Genomic DNA, 20,841 nt, shown 5'->3' with positions numbered 1-20,841 from the left:
AGCAGCTCATTCCCACATCTCTTAAAAGCATTTCAAAATATTATCCTGCACACCATAATCCCAAATCCTGCAGGAGGTGGAGGGGATCGTGCAAGTCTCTTGGACAGCCTTAAACTCCAGAATGCTCCAGTTAATCACTGAATTTGGGAGCCCCAGCCACTGAGGGTAAGAAAACAAATCCAAATGAGCAGCATGTGGAGCCAGGTCACACCAAGTACTAAGGCTTTTCCTTGCATTAGAGAGGAATGCAAAGTATTCCACATGCTATTGACTTTATTTTAAGCGATTCCAGTTAGAGCAGAGGTTTCTGTGTCTGCCCCAATCCTGTTTCAGCACACTGTGAGAGCAGTGCTTCAGTTTAACTGAGAGGCGTGGGGTTGAAGGTTAAAACTTGGGAGAGGATTACATTTTCAAAGCATTCCTCTTACTGGGATCAACACAGAGATGCTGAGGCCCTGCAGGAATTGTGGGGACTCTGGCAGGACTTTAATCCAGCTGCTTTTGGCTGCTTATTGTGAATCTGTCACTCGGGTCCCAAAGAGGTGAGGACAATGAGGATCACTGTGACACCACCACCACCTGCCAGGTGACCCAGCCTCACTCACCCTACTGCACATTTTTCTCTGTGTAAGATTACTAACACACCACTTTTGCTTTAAACCATGCATGGATAGTGCCAGTCTGGTTTTTTTTTCCCCAACTGGACCAGGGAGCTCAGGAACACCAGGAGTCCATGCACTACAACAACCCATAAAAAACCCACAAGATCATCTTTTGTATTCATTATTTATTGACTGTAAAGGAGTCAAAGCTCATAAAAGTTACAGCAAGGCTTAGTGAAAAAATATTAGAATTTAACAAGTTAAAACTTAGTATAGCAAGTGACCGAAATTTGTTCTGTGAAGTTGCATTAAAGGCTGTAGATGGTTAAAAGGTCATGAGAATATTTATTACAAATTCAAAATAAAGACAGAATGAAGACTAGTCCAGGATTACATAATTGGCCCAGTTAATCCTGCTATTTAAGAACAATCATTAAAAATACTTCATACAATACTTAAAACCAAAGAGAGATACTATCTTAATGCTTAAGGTTCGTTTCCTTTCCCACCCAAATTCTGGACCTTTAAGGGCACTCAGTGGAGGAACAAGTGCTGTGGGAAGCCTTTTTCCCCACCATACACAGCTTTAGACAGGACCTACAAACCTGTTTCTGCTTTGCCCATCCTCTGAAGCCCTTACAAAGGCACAGGCTGAGGAGCAGTGGCAGAGAGCTCAAAGCTACACAGATGGATTCAACCCCACAGGACCCTCCTCCCTCCTCCAGCTCCCAGTGCTATTCCAAGATATGGCAAAGAGGATCATTTACCAAGTGCATTCCCATAAAGCAATTTCAGTAGCACATAATTTACCACAGGCATGTGAAGTAAGAAACACAAGAGAGAAGATGAAGTAATTGAAGGGAGTGATGTCAGAAATGCCAGTGTTAGATGAGAAAAGGCCTGAACTGTTAGTCACTACAAGATCTCATCAGCTTCCAAAGCTGCTGCAGGAACAATTTTGGATGCAATTTTTGGGTTGTTTTTTTCCTCCACTGACGATGCACACTTCAGAGAAGCATCTTACAAGAGAACTCAATTCATTCAACACTGGCATTACATTTAATTACTTAGAAAACAGCCAGGAATAAAACACAGTAACCTATGAAACCTTCACTGAGTGGAGGTGGGAAAAAACCTTCCACCTCCATTTGTGATCCAAAAAAGGGTTGAGAAGTCAGCTCTTCACAACAAAAGGGTCATAAAATGATTCCTGCTAGGCGAGTTCAAGCCATCATTCTTTACCAGGAGGGTGAGGAGGACCTGGCACAGGGTGCCCAGAGAAGCTGTGGCTGCCCCAGCCCTGGAAGAGTCCAAGGCCAGCCTGGATGGGGCTTGGAGCACCCTGGGATAGGGGAAGGTGTTCTTGCCACGGCAGGGGATTGGAAATGGATGAGCTTTAGCCCAAACCATTCCATGATCACAGGAGAACCTTAGTTGTGTTTTAAGTTTTTCTGCACTGTCTTCCTAAAAAATATTTCTTTCCAGTCTAATTGAGAAATGAGGCTAGGAAACACTGCGGACTAAACTTTAATCAACTGTACCTGTCTACGTGGATTATGAGTGATCAAATGCAGAAAATTGGAAATTAATGCAGACTTTTGGAAAAACACATGCTGGTTAAAGAGTGAATTGTTGTAATTAAGTCAGTACCATTTATGGGAAAATAATTTTGAAAACTTCCTCGTGAAGAGGACATGGGAGTTAATTGAGGCATTTGTGCACTGGCCATCACAGCAAATTTACCTGATGACAAAGTGAGTGCTGAAAACATCCCTGTCCCTTGGCCACCTGCAGCTGAGTGGGGCTGCCCTGGGCCAGAGGGCCTCCCACTCCAGAGCTGTCCCACCCTGCTGTGCAAGTGAGCTCCAGGCTTAAGGAAAGCCAGTGAGAAGTGCTCACCTTGGCAATTTCCCTGCCCAGTCCAGGAGAGGAGACAGGAACATCCTCATTCTCCAAGGGCAAGGAACAGGCCAGCCTCTCTCACTGCTCTGACAACACCCAGCTCTGCTCACAAATATAAATACAGAGAAGCTGCAGCTCTCCATCCTGAGCCTGGAGGGCTTGGAAATGAAACAGGTACTGTAAAAGGCAACAAAAAGCACGTGCTTTTTTTGCAGGGCTCTGGAGTCTGCAGTTTTCACTGGTAAGATGCTAACTCAGTAATTCCTGAGGCTTTTATCAGTTTGCAAATGGTTTAAGAATCCAGTCACTTTCTAGTGACTCCACCACTATGAACAGGTCAATGACACAGATTAATGAGCTGTACCATGTTGTAAAAAACCAAGCAACCACAACACAAAGCCAGAAGGGCCACGAGGAACTAAGATTTGAAAAAAATCCAAAGGAACCATTAGCCAATCCAGCAAACACACTCTTACTACTGGGTGATGCTTGACTTTGACCATTCAGGGAAAGATTCCCCACAAACAACACACAGCCAGCCTGGTTTTAGTATAGGTCTGCTTTTATTTCCATATTCAGCTCTTTGAGGGAGACATCCTTTCACAATCTGAAAGGAGGAGGGTATAGCCCGCTGTAGTGCTGCTTCAGCACACTAAAACACATCATACAGAAAATGGTTCTGGTGAGTTTTGCCCAACCCAAACGAACACCTGTCCATGCCCTGGGGGCACAGAGAGAGCCCTGGAACCCAAACATTGTGTGTGAGACAGGGGTGCACTGGTGAATCTCACCTCACTGGCACGAGGCAAAAACTGCCAGCTGGCAAGGACTGCAGGGAGTTGGGAAGTAAATACTGGTAGTAGTGGATTTAAAAAGAAAAAAAATAATAATCAAACCCTAGAAAAAAAAATAATATAAATTTAAAAGCAGTGCCTTTCCAGTATCTCACTGCAGCAGGCAGCAAGACTTAAAGGCACTACAATGTGTCAGAATTGAGAAAAACTGGTGCATCCACCCTTCCAGAGTGCAAGAATATGGATTAAGAATTCCAAAGTTGATATAGGCTTTTGGAAAACAAACTTCTTTTCAGCACAAGATCTGGTGGAGCTGCAGAAAAACAAAAAAGAGAGGTGAGTTAGTTACTGTGCTTTATACAAACAGCTCAACCTCAGAAGCCAGGCTGGTGAAAGGCTACACCAGGCTTGTGTTTCACCTCCTCCTAAACTCATGTGGTTTAAATCCATACACTCAGCAGCTTCTCTCCCTCTTCCTTCCAGAAAAAGATCTCCCAGGTATGGAACACATAAGCCAGACCCAAATATAGTCAAAGCTATCAGGGCTATTATTTTTCTACAGCTCCATGAGACACATGTTGCACCTGAGCTCTCTGGAGGCTGAAGAACTGCAGGGTGGCTTACAGCTGCACATTTCCAGTCTCCTCTTCCTTAAGCAAGATCCTAAACATGACAGAGCAGGAACCCACTGCAAGTTTTAAATCCTGTCAGTGTCTGTGAAGTATTTTTTCTCCTCAATACAACATCAAGCTCACTAAAGGACATTTCCTACAACAGGGGCTGGAAGTAGCCTCCACTGCCAACATAAAATATAAGAATTCACAAGAAGGAGTTGGGAAAACACTGAATTAAATACAAGATTTCCCAACAAGTCATGCCAATCACTATGCAAAAATCTGCTACGTGATCTCTATCGAACTTTTCTAGAAAACAGTAACTGAGTTAATGTAGGTATTTAAACATAATCTCAAAATTTTATCAGCCCACAGACAAATGCTGTATAATCTTTAATACAGTATTTAAACTCTGTCCAGTCTCAGACTAACATGCAAATCTTCCAAAAGGCAAAATTCCTATCTCATACCAACTACAATTCCTCCTACTGACAGAACTTACAGGTTTGCAACACTGTGTTCACAGGCTGACCCTGACTCTGTCGTGGGTTTGATCTCTCTGGCAAAACAGGATTTACAGAGTATTCTGCTCAGTACAACTCACAAATCTGACTGTCTGCAATTACTTTTAAAAAAAACTTTGTCTTTCCTAGCCACAGAAAAAAACAGAAACCAACTCAGGGAACACCACATTCACCAGTGCAACAGACAGACCTAACTCCCTACAGCAAATTATCAACTCTATAGCAATAGTTGACAGAGAGTTTCTCTCAGAGTGATGTTATCTTACCACAGTTTTATTGATTACTCTGGTTCTGCAAGGGTAATAATTTCTTCATTGATAAAAAATTCCACAGTCTCCTCCTCCCAGTCATCGACATTGCTGTCCAGCTCATCTGTGTCTACCCCTGCAATGGAGAAAACATCAACGCTGAACACAACAAACAAGGCAGCAATGGAATGATGTGATGCTCTTGGCAGAAAGCCCTTAGATCAGCAGTGAAACAAGAGGTAAAGAGGTATTTGATGCTTTAAATCCTAACAAGTACACGTGAAATTTATTCAGTGATATCCAAGGCGTTACTGTCTCCTACTACAGTTTCATCCTGGGGTCAAACCAATGCCTCTTTCCCCCTTAAATCCTGCCACTATTCAGGATAAAAAGTACAAAAACCTCCCTACAAAAAGGGACTGGCTTTAGCGGGAAGCAGAGGGAGAAGAGCAGGGGCTGAGGGGCCTCATGCCCCTCTGCAGGAGGAGCTGCTGTGGCCGTGGCCAGCCGGGTCTCACCCCCGCGCAGCTCCAGGCGCTCGTTGCGCTGCTCCATGTACAGCTCTTGTGCCATCTTGCGGTACTTCCTGAACTCCTCCATCATCGTGCGCCGCCGCTCCACCAGCTCCTGCGGGGCACAAAGGGCTGTTCAGCCTCCCCCTGAACTACACCTACCCCAGGGCTGTTCAGCCTGCCCCTGAGCCAAACCCACCCAGGGCTGCTCAGCCTCCCCCTGAGCCAAACCCACCCAGGGCTGCTCAACCTCCCCCTGAGCCAAACCCACCCAGGGCTGTTCAACCTCCCCCTGAGCCAAACCCACCCAGGGCTGCTCAACCTCCCCCTGAGCCAAACCCACCCAGGGCTGTTCAACCTCCCCCTGAGCCAAACCCACCCAGGGCTGCTCAACCTCCCCCTGAGCCAAACCCACCCCAGGCATGCCAGAGCAAGGCAAACTTTGTTCTCACAAACACCTTCTACTGATTTAGATTCTCTTCTCTAATCAGAATGCTGTTTTGGTGAGGTGTCCTTTTTTCTAATTGAAAGAGCTTTTCTTAATTTAAACACTGGCTAATGCAGCAATGTGCTAAGAACTCCAACATGTTACCACCTTTGCTTAACGATGTAACACCAGTTCCTCTCCAGACTTTTTACAGCAGCACCTCTCTGAACTACCCACTGGACTAATTCTAACAATCTGGATCAAATGAACACTTATGATACAGGAAAAGCAGCTTACATATCACCAGTACAAACTAAGGATAGGCTACAATAGTTTCATCTATAATATATTTCAAAAGTGTCTTGCCTTTGAAGCTTTGGACTGGCTCAGGCGATCCTTCTGCTCAAATATCTTGGAGTATTTCTTCAGGTCCTTTTTAATTTGCTGTGAAACAGGAAATTTAATTTCAACTGGTGTATCAGACCAGCAATTACAACCATCATCTTCTCTAAGCACTCCTCTGGTAGGCCTAAGCAGGCTATGCCCTTCTCAAAAACAACTCTCTGCTAGGCAATTTCCCTTCACTATAATTTTGTGCCTCCTGGTTTATGGATCATACAAGTGCTTCTGTACACATACAACTAGCGAGGTCTGAAGAGCAAAATTCAATTTACTCTTCTTTATACCCTTTCATCATACCTTAACTGTAAGAACAACTGGCAATCACTTCTATTTTGAGCTTATAATACAGTTAATATCTGCAGACATTCCCAGAAGTGAGGTCCCACACAGCAACGTGTTTAGTCACACATTCAGGACAAAAGGCAGTTGTGTAACAAACCTCATCCTCGAGAAGAGGGAGCACACAAAGAATGCTTTATACACCAAATCCATGTCAGCACACAATCCCTGCAATGCCCTACCTTTATCTGATCCTCGCTGAGCAGGGTCGCTGGTCGTGGTCTCCAGAGCAGCTGACAGAACCTGTCTTTGTTGTTTTTCTGAAGCAGACGGCCTTGGAAGGTCCATAACCAATATGCATTGTCCACCTGGAAGAGCAGTGCAGAGCTCAGCCAAAATAAGCTTTAACTTATCACTGGAGTGCTCAGAAATAATGTTTAAAACTGTGGCGGAGGTTAAGTCATTCCACCAGAGACAGGTGTTCATTTTTTCTTCCTAATCAATAACCCTCTCCAATAGCACTGGAAGAGCCAGCAGGGGTGGGGAAAGAGGTGCATCAGTACCTTGTGGCTCCACCACGACACAGAGGTGACAATGTATCTGCCCGTGGGGTCCCACTCCACATCGGAGGCCGTGTAGTGCTCCGCGATGTTCATCATGGTGCAGTCAGACGTGTCAACAAAGGCTAAGGCACCATTCATGCTGCACAGGCACAACAGGACATTGCTTTACACACCAGCACAGCCTGGCTGCCTAAAAACATGCCACAAGCTGCATCTCTACAACTCCTCATTGCAAACAAAGTCTCACAGCAGCCAAGAGGGCAGCCAGGTTCCTGCCAGTCTCTGTGGCTGGAAAGGAATGTGGTGGATAAAAACAAAATGCCACATAAGAATGACACTTCTGTTTCCATGTTCAGTGGCCCTTAAGAATACAAATAAATGGGTTAAAGACAGCCAAAGTTTAACAATCATATGCTTAGACATAGTAGTGAAGAAGAGATTAAAGAAAAGATTGCTAAGATGAACAGCAGTGCTTGTTTGAAAGCACATGAAAGCAAATATTACTTGACTGATTGACAACAATAATTTTCACTTCCTCTAAAGTGAAACTTTCTTGATAATTCTTTCACAAAGCAGCACTGTCATTAACAGGTACTGCCCATGAAAGGGCACAAGGTAATGACAACAAATGCATCACAAGAGCCATAAGCAGGTCCAAACTGGATTGGCTCAGTCAGATTTAACCTAAACAGCTGGAAGGTGTTTCTAAATATCCACTTTTCAGTTAAAAAATGTATTCTTCATCTGGTGTGGCAAAAATAGGAAGTGAAAGCTGCAAAGGACTAAGCCACATCATGAAGCTGCATTTCTGCTCTGCCTTTGCTTTTGCACAGCTCAGTCAGGATTAGAGCAATCAGCATTGCCAGGGACACCAAACACTTGGTGAGATACTGTAGTTCTTTTCCTCTTTTAAAATCGATGTGGTGGTGTTCAGCAACCTTTGCAACACTCACCTTCTGAGGCCAGCCAACACCACAAACTGCCCCTGGGGACTCCAGAATATCGTGTTTGCCTGCTGTTTGTCAAAAGTTTCTGAAAAGAAACAGGGCAAATTCAGAAAAAGATCTCAATCCAATGCCATCAATTACAAGCATCAACCCCACTAACTGCTCACAAAACATCACAAACAGATGTAATTTTGAGTTTATTGCATCTATTGCCATGCAAGATGTTTAGTATCTGCACGTTTCACTTGATTTTCACTTACTTATGAGTTCTATTTTCCCATTGTTTTTAACATGGTAGAAGGAAACTGAAATTCGTGGAGTTTCTCCATGCAACACGGCAAACTTGCTTCCATTTGGCTCCCAAGCAAAGGCTATGATGCTTTCTGTAACAAAAGGAGCCAAAACTCTGTTAAAGGACAATATAAACCTCTGATTTCATGTAGTTACCAAAGAAAACCAAGATATTGAAGAGAGAGAACCCATCAGTTAATGGACTTTCTTTTAATAAAACACAGGTTGATAAGGCAAGTGCAGGGAGTTAGGGGAAGTGTTTCTAACTATAGCTCTAAGTTTTCCATCATTTATAAAATACATTGCTATTATCAGCCCTACCATTTTGATTAATAACAGACTTTCAGTCCCATCACTTCTCAAGTCAGTCACAAGCACAACAGCAACAGAAGTTTTTATTTCTCATTTTTACACGAGACATTCAGCAAAGTGGAAATCCCACTCTTTTCCAAAGTGTTAAATTCCTAATTATGTCAGGTGTTGACAAGAATTTCTAAGAAAGACACAAGCATCTCTGCAGAAAAGTTCAAGCTCAAAAGTAAGGAAATGCTTGGCATTACCTTTCATTTCCACCACATCCACTGGCACCTGTTTCTCTCTCATGCGGAATATTTCAAAGTTGGTCACTACTCCCTGTAAAGGCCAAAATCAGCTCATTACCCAGCACAAAAACAGCAGAGTAAATAATTTTATCACTAGGCATAGAAGGACAACTCCTCAATTAGCCTGTTAGGACACAGGATGAGAGTGAGTCAAGGTTTATTCCTTTAATGAGAGCAGATAAATACAGTATGCCTCCTTACCAAAAACATTCCAAATTTGTTCTGATAAAGAATAACTTCAGAATTGTAGAAAAGCATTTTTTTTTCAGACTGTTATAAAATTGAATTGAGACAGATGAACATGTGGCACATTATGCAGCTTGACCTACATGTTGTTCAGCAGCTGCTTAATTGTGATCAGGAGAAGAGGTGAGGCACAGACCTGACAGAGGCCACTGAAGTCAAAGCAAATCCTGGATGCAAACATTACACACATTTTGCTTTCCACACGCTTGAAATTCAAACGGAAAAAAATAAAAATAGCTTTGACATAATATAATTTATACTGCCTTGACTTAAAGACAGTACTGTAAGAAATGGAAGCATGAGGAAGAACCAGATTTTCCCAGTAAGATCAGAATCCATGTACCTGTGTGCCTTTGGGAGTCCTGTCTACCTTCACACACAGGTAGTCCCCGTTCTTCTGCCAGTGCAGTTTACAATCTACGACGTTGAACAAATTCCGCACACGAATTTCTTGTCTAGAAGGCAGCTGCATCAAAGTCACTCTTGCCGGGATGTCTTTGTCCTCAGGCACCCAGAAAGCAATTATGTTACCACCTGGAGACCATGAGAAGTCTCTAGAGGAACAAAGTTAAAAATATGCTGGATTAATTTTCAGTTGGATACTACAAGCACAAACCACTTTCCTCACAGTATCTGAATGTTGCAAAGATCAACTCTCAGTAATAAAGACAGACACAGATACTTAACTGAGGGCAATTTAAGAACACAGACACATAACGGAGGGCAATTTAATACCTAAATAGATTTTTAAGGAGCTATATAAATTTGCTATATCACCAGTGTTGTCTCATCAGTACATCTCACCAAAAATCAGGGGTTGCACACAGAGTAACTGCCAAAGATCTAAGAACAAATGAGCCAAAAAAAAACCCCATTAAATTACCATGGAGACCATCTTCTTGCACCTGGGTACACTTAATTTTCTTGTTGCTTCACAGAGATGTACTTTAAAAACTCTCACAGGAATCAATGTGTCTTGTGCAAACACAGCACACTGCTCTAAGCCAGCACAACCACCTTGTAAGGGAGATATTCCCTAACAAACTGCATTCCAGTCTGGTTTTGTAGGCAAGGAACAGAATTCCTAAGCTGGAGTAAGCAGTACCACAAAGAGGATTTCAAAGCACAGAATCTACCAAGTGTGTTCATCAACAAGTGGAGAGTTTTTTACTTCTTTTAGCCACTTTGTCTAATTTGACCACCTCAACATGCAAAGCTCTTTGCTCCACGCAACATAAAGAGTACTCTTGCCATAACACATCCCCAGACTAAAATATTCCAGCTAAAGAGCAGTTCTGATTACAAGGGAATACTCACCTTATCCCATTGATTTTCAAGCTCTTTTTGTCCAACAAACCCATAGACTAAAAGATGAGAAAAGGATGAATTTTCAAGTTAGTAACATTCTTACATTTACACACATATTTCTATTCTCATTATTGTGCAAAAAAGGCAAGAACTTACAGGTGTTTCATAGATGCTGAGGGTATCTGAAGTCATTCGAGCAAAGAATTTACCATCATGACTCCATCTAAGCAAGAAAGAAAAAAATAAATAAATTGGAACCGCCTTTTTATTAAATGAAGTCTGGGACCACAACTCTCTACTCTAATTCTCTTTCTCAACCTACTTAAAAATAGGCCAGTGAGCTGAGTTTTCACAGTGGAATCCTCTCTTCTTTTGGCCAGTCAGAATATCCCAGATGATGATAGCCTGAGGGTCATCCTGTGTGTCCATCAAAGGGCTGAAGGTCACTAAATACCTACAAAAGAAATAATCCAATTCATTATTGAAACTTCATCTGTCAGTATCAGCAGGCTTTCATCCTAGTAGTATTTAAATACCAGGCACTTTTAAACAGCAGTTTCTGTAGTAGGATTTTTCAGGGGAGGGAAAAATAAGGACAGGATGAGAGAGGAGGAGAAAGTTTCCCTGGCATCCTTCTGGCTGAAAAGGTTCTAGATTTATGTGCAAGCCTTTCCATATTCATGTTACAAGGGAGGGGGAATCACCAAATACACTGTTACCCATTACACAATCTTGACATGAGAATAACACTGGTTTCCAACCAAATATAAATCATTGGCCTTGTCCAACCCGAAGTACAGGGATGATGGGCTTCTCCATTGAGAGGTAAATAATCTCTTTAATACAAAAAAGCATAAAACCCAACTGCTTCCAAATGTGTTACTTGAAAACTCAAATGAAAATGCATCTCAGGCTTGAAATTATTCTATCCTTCTCTCCAGAGCTCTTTAATGTTAAAAAAAAAACCTTAAGAAATTAATTTCAGCACTCCAGATTTGGAGGATGCTGTTCATGCCTCATGCTTTTTACCCCTTAGCCCAAACCAACATCATGCTCGGTACCTTTCACAGGGTGAGAAGTCAATGAGCTGCACTCCTTGGTGACTAAACCTCTGGATCTGCTTGAACTTCTCTCCACCCCACAGAGCAATGCCCCTCTGGTGGAACGTAGCCAGGTAGGTGCCTTTGGGGGACCAACGGACGTAGGTCTCTGTCCACCTCTGGATTTAAAAAAAAAAGTACACACAGAAGTTTATTTTCATGCTGTGTCCCTAAAAGGGAAAGAATTCATGGGTGGCTTGTAGCAGCACATTTTGTAAATCCCTTTACTAAGTGAAGATCTCAGGATGTGGGATAATTATGTGCATGAAATAAAACTCCACAATGTACAGTACCTATTCTTCAGGTTGAAAATTGTCAATTGAGACCTTTTCAACTTACAGATCACCAAAGAGGTTTTTCAGGTACAGTGACATCCCTCGAGTAATAACAATTAAACCCACCTAACACCCTGGATTTCCTTCTTTCAGCCTTGGCAAGAACATACTGTTCTCAAAACTATTTTGAATTTCTGAACAACACAACTCTGGACCTTCAGCTAAGTTAGAGAGATCTCAGCAATGCAGACCACAGCCAGAGCAAATATTCTCACCATCCCAGAGCCAACTTCCTCCTACTGAAATGCACAATGGTTATTAAGGAAAATGCTCCTGGGTCCTAACAGCTCCCAGCAAGTGCAGTGCCTGCAGCAGACTGGCAGACTAACTCTCCCTTCTTTATGCCATTACCAAACCAGCTATTCCTCTTTAACACCTCTGTGGTCAGCACAAAAGCAAGGAGTCATCTGAAGCAGCAAACATAAGCACATATTCAGCTCGAATGAATAGTGCTCCTCAAACTCTGACTTTGCATTCTCAGGTCTTTCTGAATCACCTATAACAGAGAGATGAAGGAAACTAATGGGCATCATACACCAGTTATAAAAAAAACCAAACACCACCACAAACTCTTAAATAAAATTTCACTTCACAGTTCTCTTACCAAAGCAGCTAAGTCTAATTCTAAAGGATGTGATTTCACCACTCTTCACAAGGAAGAAAAAATTATTTCAGCAATGGGAAAAAGCCCTTTTTTTCTATTATAAAGTTGCAATGTCATAAAATGAAGGAGATTGGCAGTGTATCTGCAGTCTCCAGCACTTCCAGGACACTCACTGCTCTGTCCTCAATTTGAACAGGTTCCTTGATGTCATTCCAAAAAATGGAAGTCCGGTCTCCTGACTCAAAGATCACACTGTACTGATCCCTGCAGTCAGGGTCTTCCAACCAGTATCGGAGATTCCCCTGAGAAAAACAGAGCAAAAAACTGTTAGTGAGTCAAAGGCGAAGTCAGCAAGTTCCATAAATTAGCATCCACCTGGCAGGTGGAAGCTGGTCTCACCAGAGAGTGCAACTCTGGGGTCTTACCACTGCAAACCAGTTTTTCAAGTGAAATGAAACAATCCCAATTACTGCATGCTGGAGGCTGAGAGCACACCATAAACAGATGGACCTTCAAGGTGTTTTGATGATATTCAATGCTTATTTTAAACAAGAAGTCATTTGGTATTTGGTTTTTAAAGAAAAAGCAAACTATAGCTTCTTCCACCAGCCTATTTACAAAGCAACGGGTAACAAACACCAATGTTTGCCTCAAACAATTAAGAATATAAAAAGATGCTTTTGAAAATCTACTTTTAAATGACTCATGCAAAATGATTATTCACTTTTAAATAATCAGAGTAAATTAAGCTTCACATTATGTGTAACTATTAAGCACCGAGTTCCTCCCATCACTGCATGATGGTGAGCATGAAGGAACAGCAGCATGTGATCAGCACTGCTATTTCCAACACCATTAACACATGGTTTCTATTTTCATATGGACATTTCAGCAATGAAGTAACCATTTAATATTAAGCTGAATATTCTTTCCACTTTTCCAAAAATTCCTTACCAAATCCTTAAATGGCTGTTTCTCAGGGATTTCCCACTCATCACTGATTGTCATGTACCTGAAAGAGCAATTTGGTTGGTTACACTCCATGCAGACTCAGGATTAGAATCCCCAGATTTACAGATAACACACAATTGCTGCACTCACTTATCAAAGTCAGTGAAGAGGTTGACTCTGAAAGTGTGCTGCTTATCCAGTTTGTATCCATCTGCATTCTTCACAGCATCCACAGCGTGGGAGGGGGACATGTACTCCAGGAAGATGTACCTGCAAGGAAGGAAAACCAGAGCACAAAACATTGCTGAGTACTCAACAGGCTCAAAACAACGCAGAAGCAATGTGGATGAATTAAGAATTCAGTACAGAGCACCTATAACATAACTTCTTGTCTTGTGCTTAACCAATTAGGGTCAACAGCAAATTAATCCCCATTCTGGCCACAGGCTCACACATTTTTTAGCTCTCTAGGTATGACCTCAACTAATCTGATATGCTTTCTGAAATGGGCCAGACAGTGAATGGGTCAGAGCAGTGAATGCAAGCTCAACACAACCAGGACACCAGTGAGAGACAGGAACATGCAGGTTACATCCACGGCTCTTCCCAGCTGAGTAACAGGTTATGTTTAGGAACTGGAACTTGCTGTCACAGGCTTCTTCAATTTTTTTCTTTCAATGTTTTTCAATTACAGAACTCAGATTCCTTCTGGCCACTTAATCCAAGCTAGCTTGCAGTCCAGCAGAATCAAAACTAATGTATCTTCAACACCATCTCAATCAAAGGGATGAACACACAGAAAGACAGAATAATTTTCATGCTGACCTTATAGAAGCAACAATCCCTCCAACTCCAGAAACCTCTTTTTATGCCCTGTAAAGTATGGATTCCTCCAACACTCAGAATATATGCTACAGATATTGACAATCTACTTTGCAACAAACAGTCCAGCCACTACTACTAAGTTTTTAGCTCAAGAGGATCTTTAACTTCTGCCATAGCAGAAAACTAAGAAAAAAACTCCCCATGTAGCACAGAAATTTGTCTCCAAACCCAGCTAAACTGTTTCCATAATTAATCCCCACCACCCTCTACTATGGAGCCTAATGAGCTATTAAGCTTCTCAGTTCCCTCAGGAACTAGTTTGTGACTGAGACTGCTGTCAGGACTGCACAGGCTGAGGTAGAAGAAGGTGATGATAACACCTACAAGGTTACCATAAAAACTGGCCATTGACACTAAAAATCAAAGATAAGCCAGAGCTGTGTTTCAGTCCTTTTTCCAGTTGAAGTTACCATGACTTACCCTTTTGTTTTTCCATCTGCTTCTGGATAAAACTCATTGATAATTTTACCAAACTTGGAAAATATTTTGTGGATGACATTCTTCAGTTTCTCCAGCCGGTCTGGTCCAACCTGGGGCACGTTATCCACGACAATCACTGAGTCTATTCCATCTGCCTCCTGGGGCTGATCTTTCAGGATGTCACCAAGCAGTTCTGCAAAGCACAGACAGGAAACTAAGGCACTGCTCACATCATGAAGGAGGGAAGACAAAGATGAAACGAACAGTGAAAGTAAGAAAACAGAGAGATGTCAAATTTCAAGAATCACTTAAGAAACTTGGTAGTGAATGAACGTTCTGACAGAAAAACAACTGAACACCCCAACAGCACCCCCTGACTAAGTGACAGGACTATGTGGTTTCATGGCAAACTTTAAGCACCCAACTCTTGAAGTCTTCCTTAAAAACATATTTTAAACACTGAGGTTGTCAACACTTGCTCTATCAGTATTTTTCAGGAGGTGGAACTGGCTCACAAAGTCCCCAAAACTGACAATAGCACAGACAAATGCATGGTTTACTACCTGACCTCTGACCAGTCCTCCTGCTCAAATTATAACCAGATTACTTCGATAAAAATAAATGCAACCTGTACCTCCCTCCCAAATTACACAAATTTTAGCATAATTCGAAACTATCCTCCACACTGGAAGCTCTGCATGTCTCAGCATCACTGTAATTAAGAACTCACACTCCATCTAAACCTTTAATTAAGCACAAAAACAAAGGTCTAAGGCAAGACACTGAAAGCCATATTTAAGCCTTGTGAAGACAAGCACACATCTTTTCACACTGGACAATCTTTGAACATAGTAATTCCTGAATATCTGCAGTAAGCTTTAAGATTATGTGAAGATCACTAAAAAATACAAGACTACAGAGAAAATAAGTTCACACCACCATACCTCTGAATTAGATAAAATCTGGAGAGTCAGACTATCTATACCATGAATAGACTAGGAAAAAAAATCCAAACAGATGAAGAAAGACTTAAAATATAAGAACAAACTAAAAAAGGTCTTGTATATGTTGATATCTCAAAAACATTAGATTTTTGATGGTTTTGTAATTCAAGAAAATTTTCTGCCCAGAAACATCACTGGAAACACCTCCAGCAATGAAGAAATATGAGAAACGTGCTTACTTGGAATTTCAAACTACTAAAAAGTTGCTTTCTACAACTTTAAGCTCCAACAGGTTATTACAGATGAAGCTTCCCATTGATCTGGGGCAACATAAATCACAAATATTTAGCCCATTACCACCAAGATTATGTAGCATCCACAGCATGTTGTTGTTTGTAATACTTATCACTCAAAAATATTATCTCCATGTGCACGCAGGAACTACAAATAACAATACAAAATATATAAAATATATAAAATGAAAGCATGCCCCACAAGGACATTTCCACAGGAATCTACTGGCAAAAGGAGAAAACCAAAGTAAAACACAAAAGGGTAATTTTTAAGTAATTTTTTTCACAGCCACTTCTCAAAAAAGACCTTGTAGGCCAAGGAATTCATGTTTAGCTTCGTGAGCAAGAATGCAACACCCTGTCTTGAGTCAAAACTGTAACAGACTGAAGCCAAATTCCCACACCGTGCCCTTAAATTCCAAATTGTGAACAAAGGAATCTTCAAAGAGCACAAAGCTGGTTCAGCCAGCTCCTGCAGAAGGGAAGCAGGGTGTGGTGGGTGCAGGGCTATCTCCAGCTGGCAGCATTCTAAGGACCACTGTCATTATCTGAACTAAAGCCTCACTGGTACCTGAGTGTCCAACACATCCCCTCTGCTTTAACTCAGACCTGCTGCTCTTCCATGCCAACGCCACCCAGGGAAAAGAAGAGGCAGCAGAGGATCTGAGATGTCCCAGTGCTGGTCCAGCTCACAGGTGCTCCTGAGGATTTGTGTTATCACAGCATTGGAGGAGCCTTGGCTTGGTCACACTGGGCTGCTTTCCTCCTTGGGGAGGCACCAGAATAATGGGAAAGGAGTAAGGAAGCTCAACTAGCAAAGCACACAGATGGGAAGCCAGACCAGCAGGAGTGACCAAACTGAACCCCTGTAATTCAGCCACTAACACTGGATTTCAGACAGCTGAGAAGTCAACCAAATTAATTAACAACAAAATAGGTGGGGATGGAAAATGTGCCCAGTTTCCAAGAAGGAACTGAACGTAACAATCCTACATGAACACAAAGTGTATTAAGGAGGCACTTAAGAGAAGGAATCCAACTCCAAGGCAATTTTACCAAAGTCTCTTTAAGAAACAAATGTAAAAGTTCTAACAGCTGTTATACAGACTGCTAAACTGAGAACAGCAAACACTTCCTTAATCTAGAATATTTGGCTGCTGATTTATTAAACTAAACAAAGGACTGGAACACAAGAATGCACCTGTATCACCCATATTCCACTGCCAGATGAGAAAACTGGCTGATTTACAATCCTGAGCTTCAGAAACATCTTTCCACTTTTGATGCATGTAACAGACCCTAAAATAGCACAAATGCTGAACAAATAATGGGGAAAAAGTATTTTTGCTATTCAAAAACTAAGAAAATTTATCTGGAAGACCCATCTGAAAAACACTGAATTAGAGTTCTGATTTCTGTATGACAAGCCCATGTATAACATTTATGTCTGTGCAGTTACACACCAGCTTGGCCATTTTAAGGCAGTCAATATCCACTACTTTTAAAAGAGCCTGGGCTGACATTTTTATCTGCCAGAAACGATTTTTCCCTATTTTATTGTCACAAAGCACCTACATCACATCTTCATGAGCAGAAACTCTCCTCAAACCCTATTTACCTACGGATTTTGTTCTGGGTGCATAAAAAAAACCAAAAATGATGAAATATAGTTTGCAATAATCATAAAAACCATTTAAAACTTCTGTTAAACAGCAGAGTTTAACTAATGGAGGCAAAAGGCAGGGAGACGAGCTGGTGACTCCACTCAGAGGACAGCCACACCTGCGGTGCAACAGCGATTTTAGAACCACTTTAACAGCAGGTTTTAGACCAGCAGCGCCGTGCGGGGCAGAGATAACTCGGAAAGGGATGATTTAGGCGGCACAGCTCCGCCGCAGGATGCGCAGCTGCCCCCAGCAGGCCGGAGGCGCTCGGGCCGCGGCTGCCCCGGGGCTCCCGGCTCCCCCCGTGCCGCACCTTCGTCGCTGATGTCGTCCACGAAGTCCTCGGGGTCGCTGAAGGAGATCTCATCCTCGGGCTCGGCCGGGCCGGCGGGCGCGGCCTCGCCGTTCTCCTGCGCCGCGCCGGGCTCGGGCTCGGCCTGGGGCTCGGCCTGGGGCTCGGCGGCGGCCTCAGGCCCGGGCTGGGGCTCGGCCCCCGCGGGGCTCCCGGGCCCGCCCGGCGGCTGCTCGGGCTCGGCGGCGGGCGGCTCGGGGGCCCCCGGCGGCGCCTGGGACTCGCCTCCTCCTTGCTGCCCCTCAGCGTCCTTCTCGTCCTCGTCCCGCTCCGGCTGCCGCGGCGGCTCCGCGGGCGGCGGGGGCGCGTCCGTGTGCTCGGGCTCCTCGGCGGGGCCCTGCGCGCCGGGCGGCGCGGCGGCCGCGGGGCTCTCCTCGGTGTCCTGCATGGGGCGGCGGCGCTGCCCGGGTGTCGGTGCGGTGCCCGGGTGCCGGTGCGGTGCTCAGGCTCGGTGCTCAGGCTCAGTCTCGGTGCTCGGTGCTCGGTGCCGAGCGGAGCGCGGCGGGGAAAGGCGGGGGAGGGGCGGGGCGGCTCCTACGGCCGGGCCATGTGCGCCAGGCCCAGCGGCCCGCGCGCGCCGGCGCCTACCAACGCGCGCGGGGCGAGAGGGGGAGCTCTGTCCACGCCGCCGCTCCCGCCCGCCGCCGCCTTCTCTGCCCTCCGCGCACCGGCGATTCCGGCGCCTTTGCCAGCCCCGTCCCGCTCCGCCAGCGGCCGCTTCTTCACCTTCTCACCACTGCACACCTGACACCCCTATTGCCTGACTGCTGTGGTTGCGTCCAAGATGGCGCCGCCTTCCATTCTACCGAGGTGGGGTCCGGCTGAACCATTTTTTGGGGGGCGCCGTTACATTTAACTGCGCCGGCGCCCAACCTTCCCTCAGCACATGTTGCTGGGCAGCCGGTGGCAGGACAACGCCGCGGTGGCACGAAACTCGCCCTACCGCCCCCCTACAATCTTCCACCATGGCTTCGCCCGACGGCAGTCGGCGCGCGCGCGGGCGCTACCAAGCTGGTGCAGAGGGGGAGGCGCGCCGACATCGGCGCGGCTGTGCCGGGGCGCGGCGAGGGCGGCGGGCCAGCGCTCCCCCCGCGGCGGCGGCGCCGCGTGGGACGGGCCGGCGGCAGCGCCACATCAGCCGGGAGCGGCCGCGGGCGGGCGGGCGGCTTCCAGCGCTGCGTTAGTGCCGCCTGACCTTTGTGGGGTTTAAATGACACTTTTCCTGAGCTACGAGGTGGCAGTGGCCGTGCCGCGGCATCTCCGTCTGCCCGCGAGAAGCCTTAGGGGTCCGGTGGCCTCCCGGTGCAGCCGGGCGCGCAGGGCGGTGATCTGAGGGGTCACAGGCGCGGTCCTGGCGTCTCAGCGTGATTTTTAAATGGTTTTTGAACTGGTAAAGCTCTGCTGTTTTCATGTTGGCTGCCAACATGATCGACCTGAGAGATCTGAGCCCACATTATCGATTAAAGCATCGCATTCTGTCCCGGGCACCTCAGGTGATGAAGAATACAAATACATGAAGAATGACATCTGTCACCATGTGTGTCTATATATATATATATATATATATATATATATATATATATATATATACATACATATATATATATATGTAGTGTGTTCAGAGTGGCTCAGAGAACTTGGAATTTGCCTCGGATACCATCCTGAGGTGACAATTTCACAGGAAAAAGTTCTTGAGAAATGGCTCGTCTGTTCAAACTTAAGAGACGAACACTTGCATTTTGAGTAGGATTTCTTATTTTTTTTATCCCAATGCTTTCAATCAATCAGCAAAACAGACAATGCCAGCAGTTAAAAAAAAAAAAAAAAAAAAAAAAAGAAGAAGAAAAGAAAAAAGGGCACAGCAGGTAGTGTACATGGCATTTTAAAATGAGACTAAATTAGACTTTTAGACTTTGTCCTCCGTCGCAGCACCTTGGATGTTTTGCCCGCCGTTCCGGCGGTGCTCGGGGCGCTGGGGCGGCCAGGGCAGCTGTGCAGTTTGGCAGGGAGTCACACGATGGCATCCGAGCTCCACTCCAGCCCCTTCCCTGCTGGAGGCAGCTCCGGTGGATGGAAACGATGACTGGCACTTGGTGCAGCAAATTTTCCCCTCGTTATATCGTGGTAGCTGACCAGCCCTGACTTCCCACTCAGCACCAGCACTGACACTAAAAAGTGAACACCGAGTGCTGTTTCCTGCCATCACAACCACACATTTTTCCAAGTGTGAGGCGGTACCATGGTCCCAGCTGGCTCCTCAGTATCCCATGGCTCTTCCAGGGGTATGTGTGAGGTCTGTGTTGCTTTTCTTTCACCACTCCCCCCGTTGTCTGTGTTGCTGGAATGTGCAATTTCTGCAGTTGCCCTTTTTCCTGTTAGCACTTTTCCAGCCCTTTGGTTATGCTCTGGATCTAAACATTGGATTCTCCTTTCCCTGACATTGCACAGGCTGCTCTTTGCACTTTCCTCTACTTTTCAGCAACTTTTGATTTATCTGCTCTTCCTTCCTTCTCCTTTTCCTTTCTCTGTTGAAATTTCCCCTCAGTCCTGTCCTATCTCACTGCTATTCTTTTTCCTCCCAGCCCTTACTCAGCAATCTGAGGGAGAGCGGAACAACTTTTAAAAACAGATTTTGGCACTGGCAGCTGAAGCCTGCTCCTTTAAGTACTCCACATGCAAAACTCCAAATCAATGGGAAATTTGGGGGGAAAAAAATCTTGCAGGAAAGGCTTTTTATAACACAGCTCTCCAACCAGCAGTGCCTCATGAATTTTATTGTGTGCAGGTGATCTGAGAATAGTGGAGCTGACAGCTCCGTTTCCTAAACCGAATTCTGAAGGAGTAAGCAAATTCTTGTATGAAATTTCATCTAATCCTGACAGGACGTGCCCAGAATGACACTCTGTGAGGCAGGGCCTGGGGCAGGGAGCTGTTTCTGCATTGCTTTTGTCACCTGGAGCTGCTGGCTGAGCCCCCACTCTGGTGACACCCAGCTGGTGCTGACCCAGCGCTGGGGTCCCAGCACTGCAGGG

General features: G+C 44.6%; 1 protein-coding gene across 1 annotated transcript; it reads right to left on the bottom strand.

Moving 5' to 3' along the window:
- Window positions 1-3,048: 3,048 nt before the first annotated feature.
- Window positions 3,049-18,275, bottom strand: EIF3B (eukaryotic translation initiation factor 3 subunit B). Its single transcript, XM_064389995.1, has 19 exons — window positions 17,771-18,275; window positions 14,557-14,749; window positions 13,402-13,521; window positions 13,255-13,312; window positions 12,474-12,602; window positions 11,323-11,480; window positions 10,584-10,715; window positions 10,418-10,484; window positions 10,271-10,317; window positions 9,297-9,507; window positions 8,666-8,738; window positions 8,075-8,197; window positions 7,821-7,899; window positions 6,868-7,006; window positions 6,547-6,672; window positions 5,990-6,067; window positions 5,203-5,311; window positions 4,703-4,820; window positions 3,049-3,611 (listed from the first exon to the last, which is right to left on the bottom strand). Exons 1-18 carry the CDS (start codon window positions 18,195-18,197, stop codon window positions 4,717-4,719), a joined length of 2,373 nt encoding a protein of 790 aa, XP_064246065.1. The 5' UTR covers window positions 18,198-18,275; the 3' UTR covers window positions 3,049-3,611; window positions 4,703-4,716.
- Window positions 18,276-20,841: the final 2,566 nt, after the last annotated feature.

Source organism: Passer domesticus, chromosome 15 (genome assembly GCF_036417665.1).
Source record: "Passer domesticus isolate bPasDom1 chromosome 15, bPasDom1.hap1, whole genome shotgun sequence".
Classification (NCBI taxonomy): Eukaryota; Metazoa; Chordata; class Aves; order Passeriformes; family Passeridae; genus Passer; species Passer domesticus.
This window is presented reverse-complemented; position numbering and strand designations above follow the sequence as displayed.